The following is an 11,088-nucleotide window of genomic DNA, read 5'->3' as shown; positions in this document are numbered from 1 at the left end:
TAATAATGTGCTGCTGGATTTGGTACAAGCATGGGGCAATAGATTAAGAATATCGAGACTTAAGCACTTTCCAAACTTCAGCTGCAGTTTCGGCGTAATCATAGAAGACAAGGATTTGAGAAGAGAATTAAGTAACCAGGACCGCACTATGTTGTAGGATCATTCCCAGGATATGACCAGGGATCATGGAGAGGAGGGTTTTGGAGTAGTTCTGTCTACGAAACCCATCTTGTTTTTGGCAGAGTGCCATAGTCATGGCTCTGTGCCACATTTGATAGTTATCACCAGTTAAAGACAGGGACATAAGAGACATATTAGGACTGTCAGAGTGGTGTAAATAGTAGGGGTTGTCCGTGTCTGATCCCTGTTCAGAGTTTTAGACGAACCGTTACGACATTGTTAATCTGCCATGGCAAAGTAAAGGCCCACTGTCTCTGATGCTATGTCAGGACTCAGGAAACGAAGAAGAACAATACCATACGTTTATTTCTATGAGAAGAGAGAGTAATATTAGATACAACAAGCTGAAAACAAGGAGATCGCAATCATCCTTTCCTAACTACTAATGATCACAATAAGGCAAGGATATGCACAGTTGCCAAAAAGATTTCATACTGTACAAAAGTGATTCCTAGAATCACGATATCATGATCCGTAACAATTATCCTTTGTTTCTGTCATACACGGAATTTCATACCTACTTTCTGTTTTTTTTTTTGTTACCAACATTAAAATTAAGCAGCTTGAAATTCTTGTCCGATTTATCTTCAAGGAAATCTCAATCTTCTATCTAGTGGCTGACCTGGATGTTGACCTTCAAGAGGACTGCAACCTTCTAACCAACTGGCTACATTTGTGCAGCACGATACTTATGCTGTCCCATGCTTCATGCGAGTCGATCTCAACCATATGATGAGTACTTGGCTGGATCACTAAATCTGCACACTAGATCTGTCAAACTTTAATTTATCACCAAATGCTTTTCTAGCCTCCTTGCAAGCTAGCTGATGCCTCCATGTTAGCGTGGAACTGTTGATGGCATCAATTAGAGTTTCCTCATCATTTTAACAAAGCAATCGTTGTTCCACTTGGCGAGTGCAGAATAGGTCAGGTAGGGGCCGGCCAGTCACATGGCGAATGTAAAGCACTACCACGACAAGCCTTCTCATTAAGGGAGGAAGTTACATGTGTAGTTAACGAGGGAAAGATATTTGGGTAATTTATTAAAAAAATAACCTCCATAATCTTTTTATTTTTTTATTTCCAATTTTGTCTTAACAAAAAGTTTTTTTTAAGTGAAAGTAAAGTTATTTTAGTCATTAACCATACAGATACACAAGAAAAATCGTGCACCAATATAGTGCATATAACCAGGGGCGCTTCATTAATGCACAAGCTGTGAAGGATGCATGCATTGTCCTGATGGTAACATAGGTGTTCACTATTCCTACTCGGTAATAAATTGACAGTTAAGGTTGCGTTTTGATTGCCATGATTCTGAGATGTGCAGTGATATGAGATCACAGCAGACCTCGGTCGGCAGTTTTGAGGTCCGACCTGCCCCAGTCTAACCTCAAATCCACGCGTTTTACAATGTAGCGTGGATTTAAGATCCACACTGAGAGATTCGAGCTCAAATCTACAGTTCGTTAAAACAGTGGATTTCGACTATCACTGATCTCAAATCCCCTTAGACCTGGGATCCATGGGAAATCAAATGCAACTTACAGATAAACTAGCTATGTAAGAATGCTGCCACCATTTCAATTAGAAAAAGACCAAATGTAACCTGATATCACTGAACCGATCAAGTAGTTAATTGATACACTTATGTAAAGATGGTGAAAAGGAAGGCACAGGCACATGTGGGAGACAAGTGAAATACAAAATTGTACATGCCTATGAGTCATACAAGTGGTTCAGCGTTTAGTGCTCAGCATATCGTTCTGAATTGTGATTACGGATAGAAATTTGCTAAAGGTATTTAATGACCATACAGCAGTGAGAAGGCTAAGCAACTGCTGCAGAAGCCCAAAAAGAGTCCAGTCGACCACAAAGTCTTCGGATCCTTTCTTCTGACACGCATGCCGATGTTCACAAAAGGTGGCCATATGGATGAAACTGCACGTTGAGAGAAGAGAATTCAGATCATCACATAGAATAAAAGGAAATGCTGTCAGCCATCCCGCGAGCTATTTGGGCATATCCGATTCTTTACCACTGTGCTTTAAGGCGGCCATTGCTAGACGAATCCCTTCTTTCCTTGTTACATTGCCCTGACAATATGCTCTCTAGCTCGCTTGGATGACATGGGACAGTCAGCACGCTTTGCTGAGAGAAACCATACTCCTCTTCTGCCTCATCCAGCAGATTCAAGAAAGCAGGGTTGCTCAAGTAACTCAATGGAACTGTGAATCTCTTCGAAAAGCCGTCTTGTGTTGCCAAGACAGCAAAATGCCCCTCCTTGACATCCTCCTTCGATCTTGAAACCTTTCGTTGAAGCTTGTGGACTACGCCTTTGAGCATCACCATCTTTCTTTATGCTATTTTGAGGTGGAAGGATGTGATTATGGTTCTTTGGGAGTTTGTGATAGTTTCGTCACATTCTCCCTCTGTATATATACACATACCGATCTCTTGGATAAGAGATACATAGATTACTAACCAACAAAGGGTCCTTCTCCCCGTCTCTAACGATATAGGATGGGGCCTCTTGCTGAGCGGATTGAATGGCAAAGGCAGCGTCACGACATGGCTCCATTTGCATCTCCAGTAAAGAAGGACACATGGCCCTGTGAGACTCCCCACGACAATAATGAGACTACCCCCGACAGTAATGATGACGATTGCCGCCAGAAAGATCTACGCACAGTGCTTTTCGTTTTTGAACGAATTGTTTTGCCATAATTTCCGAAAGTGCCTCCGACTTTATGTTGCTGCTTCCGTTAAAAGTTATGAACTCCATTTACTTACAAAACTTGAGTTGAAGTTCGCTTGAAGTTGAGTCGAATTCGAGTTGAACTCCACAGGACAAGCTTGAGGTCGACTTGACGACACAATATCGAGCTTGAATTAGACTCGCTTAACTCTTTTATTTAAGTCTCTCTTATTTAAGTATCTCTTGTTTCTTTTAACTCATTTAACTAGTTAACACATTGTACTCGTTAACTCGTTTAGTTTCTACTTGTTTTGACTATTCTGTCATTATAATGTTGAGCTGAGTCAACTTTAAATGAGTTGAGGTCTTACAAACTCCTTTTAACATTTTGAACATACATTTGAACCAGTGGAGGAGCTACATGGTGATCGGCACCCATCTCTTAATTTTTTTTATTTTTAAACAGGCACCTTTAAACATTTAACCTTATATATATAAAAGTGTCTCACCAGATATAAATGAATGCCCTTCCAACTAATTTTTCTGGTTCTACTACTAATTTGAACTCATGTTCCAATCATTTATATACGAGTCAAGTTTGAATTGAGTTTTGATGAGCAAATTCGAGTCGAGCTTAGTTAGCTTTACCCATCATGCAGCCCTAACTGTGACCTAGGTCATGACCCTCAAGTTCCATAAAAGTTGGCAAGGGAGCTTGATAAAGATATACAACTATATGTTTCAGCATTTTAGACAAAAAAAGAAGGATAAAACCGGTTATATAGTAGCTAGGGTCTGAAGCGCAGGCAGCCAAACGCATAATTTTCCTCTGGCTTTTGCTCTTAATTGGTTGTGAAGGAAACAAACATACCGAGGGGGAAACCACGGTTTCTACTCGACAACCTAGCAAAAGTAAATCCTTTTTTTTGTATGTAATACCTTAACCAAGATACTTACTCAGAGAAAAATTGAGATATATGTTTGGCAATAGTAACGGTATATATGATCTACCCAAAAAGCGGGAATAGTGTGTCTAGGATTTTTAATACTTTCATTGACGTTTGTTCCCTAAGGACCATAGAAGGATTTGAGACAACCAAAGCAAACAATTTTGAAAAAGTCATGTGGCAATGACATTGACTACCACGCGATAATGGTGGCTCTGAATTCGATAAGAATCCCAAAGCGATGGACCAGCATCCGCTCTTTATGCACTTTCCATGCATGACGCCGACGACTGAACCCCACATCCAACAGCCTCTAAGTGATAAGGCGAGGAGTCTGCCGCCTGTTGTTTTTCTCATGCTCTATAGAAGACTGCCCACAGAATGAAATGTGAAGGCCGGGATTGTAGCCCAAGCAGTATCCCTCTGAAAGCGATACCATAGGTAGAAGAGGCCATAACAACGGTGACATCTTGCTGAGCTGAGAAAGGGAGCAAAAGCCAGGGACAGAAACTAGACCATTCCTGCAATGCCGGCTACCTCATGTATATGCCGGCACTGAAAATTAATGAAGCTGCCGTTTCGTTGAAGCGGAAAGGTTTTAATTTTGATACAGCCTCGAATAGTTGTATTGCGAAGCGTCCATTTTTTCCCCTCTTTTTGCTTTCATGCGTTGAATCTGGCCGTAATGTACGATTTGATTTCGTAAGAGCTGAAAACGGTGGGAAAATTAACAGCTCTTTCTTGAACAAATACTAATACCAGGAGCTAAAAATTTCTGGTTGAGGGGCACTCCAAATCTAAATTTTAAATCTTAGAGGGGCACTCATATGTGAAAAAAATGAGTTAATGAAATTGTTGAATGTAAATAGTGTAATTTTTTTGGGCTGGTCTTGCGCAATTGCTCGCACCACTAACAATGTAGCTCCGCCACTGACACCGCCTGTTAGTTTGAGTAATTGGAAGAAGTTTTATGCAATAAGAAGCAGGGGATATGTCAAAAAATTCTTGTTAAAAGGCATTAGTAATCAAATTTATAAATGTACCAGCATGTAAAAGAAAAAAATTGCCCTACAGTGTCAATGTAAAAATAAATGTTCTTTGTAGCTCCGTGTGGTTAATAGGCAATTGGGTTCAGAAGTAACACCTACCTCTACCCTTGATAAGTTGTACAGTCTCGGCTACGACTCTTCATTTGTATTTTTAGTGCAACATGTATAAATACCTGATGGAGGTATTTTTCTTGGCATTTTTACGGTATCCTTTTTTTTTTGTTAACAGTACTTTTCTATTTCGTGAAAAGTAACTCATACATTTTACCCTTGTAGATGGTTTCTTTGTTTTTCGTGTTGAGTTCAATCGCACGTACTGTGGATTGAATCACATTTAGTAGTATTTCGTTGTAGAGTTGCCCTGACTAAGACATTTTATAATGCCACTAAATTGAATTATCCGATGAGAGTACACGTAATTGGAATTTGGATGCCAAAATGGTGTAGGTATCTGTGTGTAACAATTTGATCGAGATGGTTTACAATGTAGCAATACTAATCTGTGTTAAAAGAGATGAAGGATATTTGTTTGATGACTTTTATAACATAATTGTACGCATAAAGCCTGATACACCTAAATCAAGTTGGTCAGATGGTTGGAAAATATTATATTACCTATGAGATGAATTGTATGTCAGTGAGAACTATTAAACATAAAAGTTATTTGAACCGCACATCGGCCGTCTGGCATGCATAAAAATTAAAATTAAGTCTACATTGTCCTACTACCAACGGTACCTGCTTTCACATTTCAAACCATGATTCTCATTGAATTTTAAACAGTGAGCACTCAATGGAAAGAGTAGTTTTAGAAATGGAAAGAACCGTTAAAATTGTAAGTGTAATAATTGTCAGTCAACATTATATATATATATATATATATATATTTATTTATAAACTGTTGACTGATATATATATATATATATATATATATATATATATATAAGAATTGAAATCTACCTGTTGGCGCACGTTGTCAAGTAAATATTTGAAAGCCGTGTTTGAATGCACCATAAATCCTTGTTAAAAACACAAAAAACCGTTGTTATTGCTTTGGTTACATCGTATTTTACCAATGGTCTTGAAATATTTTGACATCCTGCAATTGGCTGATTCCAGACAATTGGTTAAAACCAGACACTTACGTTAGGGACAAAACCAGACCCTTTAATATTTTGTTAAAAAATTGTTTTAAATATAAACCTTCTAATATATTTGTAGAAACTATTTTGATATAAAACATGTTTTGAATCAAGTTGTTTTGATGAAAAATGTCAATTTATCTATTATCAGAATGTTGATGATATGAGAGCCATTCATTTGTTCTTATTACAAAAACACCATGAGAAGCCAAAAATTGATCTACTTAATATATATTTTGCATCAAGCTATCTTTAAATCATATTGGTAAGGTTAGATTTTAAAAAACACCTTACATATAATATTTAAAGTGTTTGGTTTTTGTCCCTGACCTATTGGTCTGGTTATATATATATATATATATATATATATATATATATATATATGAGAAGGTGGTTTCGAACAGCCAGTTTTTGGTGTGGAGATTGAACTCCTCCCACATAGATCAGCCAACGATAAATATTTCAAAACCTCCAGTGACCCCCTTCTTGGCACCCTTTCTCACTCTGCTTCTTGCTGGCCCTTTCCCTCGCTTCTTCTTTACCCCTCCTTCTATATAGGACTGTACAAGAGCCAAGCTCAATCTTAGCTCGAGTGATCATAGGAAATGAGGAAAGAAATGTTTATCAAACAGGAAAACCTTTCGCTAATTGTACGTATAATCTATGTGGCAAATAAAACTTCAAAGACAAAATGTCAGCATCCCTATGCTTATATAATCTATCTATAATGACTAATTGGCTAGTTGCCAACTGGTTTAAAAGATCCCAAGGGAGAAATGAAGCTCCATTTTTCTCGCTTGACGTACATACTACATACCTTATGAACGATGGTGGACAGTGGGCCGTTAAATGTTTCAACTTGTTGCCGGCAAGTCCCTATAATTCTTGTCTCATACGAGCTGGAACTTGGGACAGGGAAGCATCACATGAGGCCAACGTCCTGTTCACACATAGGCACCAAAAAAGGGTAAGAACAACACTGCATGTGCATTCATTATATTTCAGTGCTCTTTTTGGCTGTGGAAGGACCACGAATCCGTGAAACCGTGTGCGGGAAGGGTATGAATCTGTGTACGATTTTAAGATGCCACGCCTCACAATAAAGTCAATATAATGGCACAAGCTGATGCATGGCATGTAATTGTTCATATTATTGAGCATTTATATTGCATCCGATCTGCCTTCGTCATGTAGTATACAGAGCATCATCATATCATACCTTATGTATCATTATTGAATAAGTTAAAAAGTTTACAGTTTTTACTTTGCAAAGTCTAGCTCAAACAAGTGACTTCTGGTAACATTAATATCCAAATTGCAATGTTGGAGTTACGTACCTATAGATAGCATCTTTGTTCAATTTCTAAGTCGCCAACTTCCTACAAGAAAAAGACCATGGGAAGTCATGCGATTCTTCAACTGATGAAGCAATGCAATTTATTTTCTTTAGGATATATATCCATATGATAACAAGAAAAGAAAATTGAGGGGTTCATGTTTTTGTTCTTGTTCTCCTTGTGAATCGTTTATTCGAACCTCAGCTCCAGAGAGGAAAGGGTCGAAGCAGTACAGTTCCCAGTGATGTTTTGGAATTCCAGATTATGATGTTGTGGAAATATGCTTAGGAGAGTTTCCAATGAGCCCATGTTATCTTTGAATGATAACTAAAAAAAAGAGTAATGCTTGGATTCTGTGGCAGATTTCTTGGAGAATCATTCACAGATTTCCATATCCCAAGAGACAGTAGTGTATACATAATAAAGCAAATATTTGAAGATGTGAATGCTAAATAAAGAAATATTGGGGGGCTGGTGTGGGCAACTGCTTACACCAGTCCACATGGCTCCACCACTTCTTGGATGCCTCATGCATATTCAAATCCTTCATAATCATTTCATCTAGCTAAATTGGACGTTTCAGTAACATTATTTATCACATGGAAGATTTCAGTAGGTTCGATTGATGCATCTAAACGACTATGAAATAAGTACTCGAAAAAAAAAAATCATCATTGGAAAATCACATCCAATCACATTCAGATTCAAAATTTTAGTTCGCTTGAATATGATTTGATTGAGAAAAAATACACTTTTCATAGAAAATTCTCAGCCGGGATGGATTGCCAAAATAAACAAATTCTACATGCAGATCTTCTGAAGATTTGTAGTCAATTTGACGAATCAGATTATTGTTTCTTCTTTGGGATCCAGATGCTAGATTAACTAGCAGCATGGTTCTATACAAAAGGTATACAATTAAAACCAGTCCAGCAGCTGCAGCCCTTGGCATGAATATCAAATCCAATCTACTGTTGCTGCACCAAACTGTCGGGTGGCCGTTAGGCATACTTTCATACGTTTATAAAAACAAACTACAGATACACACTCAAAGAATATTGAGCCTCTAACGAAAGCGTTGCTCATAGTCAACCCTTCTTTTCTTTTTTTTTTTTGTTTTTAAACTGTCCGTGTAGGAATTTATTCCACAAAAGCTACTTTGGACGTAAAAGGACAAAGTTGTTGAAATTTTGAATTTGAATTATGCTTTTACTTCTCAATCATGGGTAAGGATATGTGATTTGTTGTTACCGAGATCTTTGTCACCAATTAGCCGCGAACTATGGTCACACAACCATCCTCTATCGGGTTTGATTATAAAAACTGTGGAGTCACACAAAGCTATGGCTGTTGCTCTTTCTCTCTCTCTCTCGTGCACAAGCATTCCCACTCCTAGTCGAATGATGATCATGTTAAAATGCAATTCCTTAATGGAAATGACATTTCAATTTCATCTATATACTATTGAATAAAGATCAATTGGGACATGTGGATTAAAAAAAAGAACAGATTACTATAACAAAAAGTATTATTTGTTACAGCTCATGCCCTACCCAATAACAAAATTGCCCATGCAAAAATTATTTTTGGCAATGGCCTGCAGGTGATTGCGAAGGCACAATCCTGTGTCCAAAAATAACAAGGTACGGTAAACGCAGTATCCAAAAAGTTTTTGGGCAAAGCTCAAACTCTTATTAGCTAAGATGTCAACCGCAGCCAACAATATTGCTGCCAGCCAGCCACCATCATCCTATGAACTTCTCCTTGCATCCTGCAGCACACACACATACACACACACACACACACACACACACACATATATATATATATATATATATATATATATAGAGAGAGAGAGAGAGAGAAAGAGAGAGAGAGAGAGAGAGAGAGATTGGTAAAACCCAGACATTTTGATTTTGACTTTGATTTTTCCAATATGTTTTTTTGCAATATAACTTTATTGATCTTAAGAATGGGTTGATGCAAAGCATAGAAGAAGTTGATCGTTTGTTATACTTTAATACTGTTTTTATAATAAGAAAAATGAATCGCCACCATAACATCATAATAAAAAAGTCTACCATTTTTTATTAAACAACTTCAATCAAAGTATGATTTATATTTTATTTAAAATATTTTTTTAGCAAAAAATCAAAAAGTCTGGTTTTTATACCTGACCTAAGTGCCTACTTTTTACCAATTTCCCTCTCTCTCTCTCTCTCTCTCTCTATATATATATATATATATATATATATATATATATATATATATATATATATATATAAAAGGAAGTTTGTACAAATTGAAATTTCAGTGGGAAAAAAAAAACTAATATATATATATATATATATATATATATATATATATATATAAAAGGAAGTTTGTACAAATTGAAATTTCAGTGGGAAAAAAAAAACTACAGTTAGAAACAAATCAAAGAAACTCACAAAGAAGTAATACCTGGAGGATGGAACCACAAATTGGAGCTTCCGATGTCAAAAAACACCGTTTTACTATTTGGCGACGAGCTGACACTGATCTCACAAGGTATTGCATGACAAGGTAGTTATATAAAGAAATGATATCTAAGTTTGGGCATCGGGCCAGCCCGGCCCGATAAAAGAATCCAAAATTGGGCCCGATTATTGTATCGGGCCAACCCGTTACCCGGCCTGTTAATAATCGGGCCGGGCCGGGCCGGGCCAACATTTAATCGGGCCTCGGGCTTGATCTTATGCCCGAGGCCCGGCCCGGCCCGATAATGGGTCCCGAGGGACGGGCTGGGCTTCTTGCTGTGAATGTCCTTTTTCTAGAGAGAGAAGCATCAAGAAGAAGCCCTCCATCACCACCGGCTCCTCCCCCACCGACGCCCTCCATCACCACCGGCTCCTCCCCCACCGACGCCCTCCATCACCACCGGCTCCTCCCCCACCGACACCCTCCACAACCACCGGCACCACTCCCACCGATGCCCTCCATCACCACCGGCTCCTCCCCCACTGACACCCTCCATCACCACTGGCTCCTCTCCCACCGACGCAATCCATGACCACAGGCTCCTGCCCCACCGACGCAATCCATCACCACAGGCTCCTCCTGAAGGAAGTCTTTCTAACTCCCACACCAAACAACACTACAAAAGGGCACGTTAAAATAAAACTTGAAAAGACCTCAACACTTTCATTCTTTTTCTCACTCATTGGATTACACGCATGAAACTAGTATTTATAGAACAAAAGAAAAAACTACCCACTAATGCCACTTGCCAAAAAGCAGCCCCATTTTGTGGACACATAACCACTAATTCCTATTTTTATGGCTAAAGAAAAGAAACTAAAAAAAACCACCACATGTTTACACGATCTCCACTTCCACATATTGCTCACACGTTCACATTAACTAACATTTCTCCCCCTTAATGTGAAAAATCTTGTACTCCAATCGCTTCTCGAAAATTGAAAAACTTTGATGGTGGTAGTGCTTTTGTAAAACCATCCGCAACTTGCTCTTTTGTGAAACATTGCTTCAACTCAATTTCTTCTTTCTCAATCACGTCTCTAATAAAGTGATAACGTAACTCTATATGTTTAGTCCTTCCGTGAAATGATGGATTTTTTGCCATGGAAATAGTAGATTTGTTATCACAGTATAACTGAGTTGAATTCTCTTGCTTCAATTGAAGATCTTCTAAAATATGTCTCATCCATATCGCTTGACATGCAGCAGCAGCAGCAG

General features: G+C 38.2%; 1 protein-coding gene across 1 annotated transcript; it reads right to left on the bottom strand.

Annotated features, from left to right (window-relative positions):
• Positions 1–1,860: 1,860 nt before the first annotated feature.
• LOC116265242 (uncharacterized) lies at positions 1,861–2,565 on the bottom strand. Its single transcript, XM_031645802.2, has 2 exons — positions 2,219–2,565; positions 1,861–2,121 (listed from the first exon to the last, which is right to left on the bottom strand). The coding sequence occupies exons 1-2, from the start codon at positions 2,530–2,532 to the stop codon at positions 1,920–1,922; spliced, it is 516 nt and encodes a 171-aa protein (XP_031501662.2). The 5' UTR covers positions 2,533–2,565; the 3' UTR covers positions 1,861–1,919.
• Between the last annotated feature and the right edge of the window lie 8,523 nt (positions 2,566–11,088).

This window comes from Nymphaea colorata, chromosome 12 (genome assembly GCF_008831285.2).
Source record: "Nymphaea colorata isolate Beijing-Zhang1983 chromosome 12, ASM883128v2, whole genome shotgun sequence".
NCBI classification, from domain to species: domain Eukaryota; kingdom Viridiplantae; phylum Streptophyta; class Magnoliopsida; order Nymphaeales; family Nymphaeaceae; genus Nymphaea; species Nymphaea colorata.
This window is presented reverse-complemented; position numbering and strand designations above follow the sequence as displayed.

Excerpts from the sequence above, each read along its gene's own strand:
- LOC116265242 (XM_031645802.2), bottom strand. The coding sequence starts at position 2,532 with ATGGTGATGCTCAAAGGCGTAGTCCACAAGCTTCAACGAAAGGTTTCA. Across the intron at positions 2,122-2,218 it reads GGCCGCCTTAAAGCACAGTG|TTTCATCCATATGGCCACCT; the intron begins GTAAAGAATCGG and ends CTCAACGTGCAG.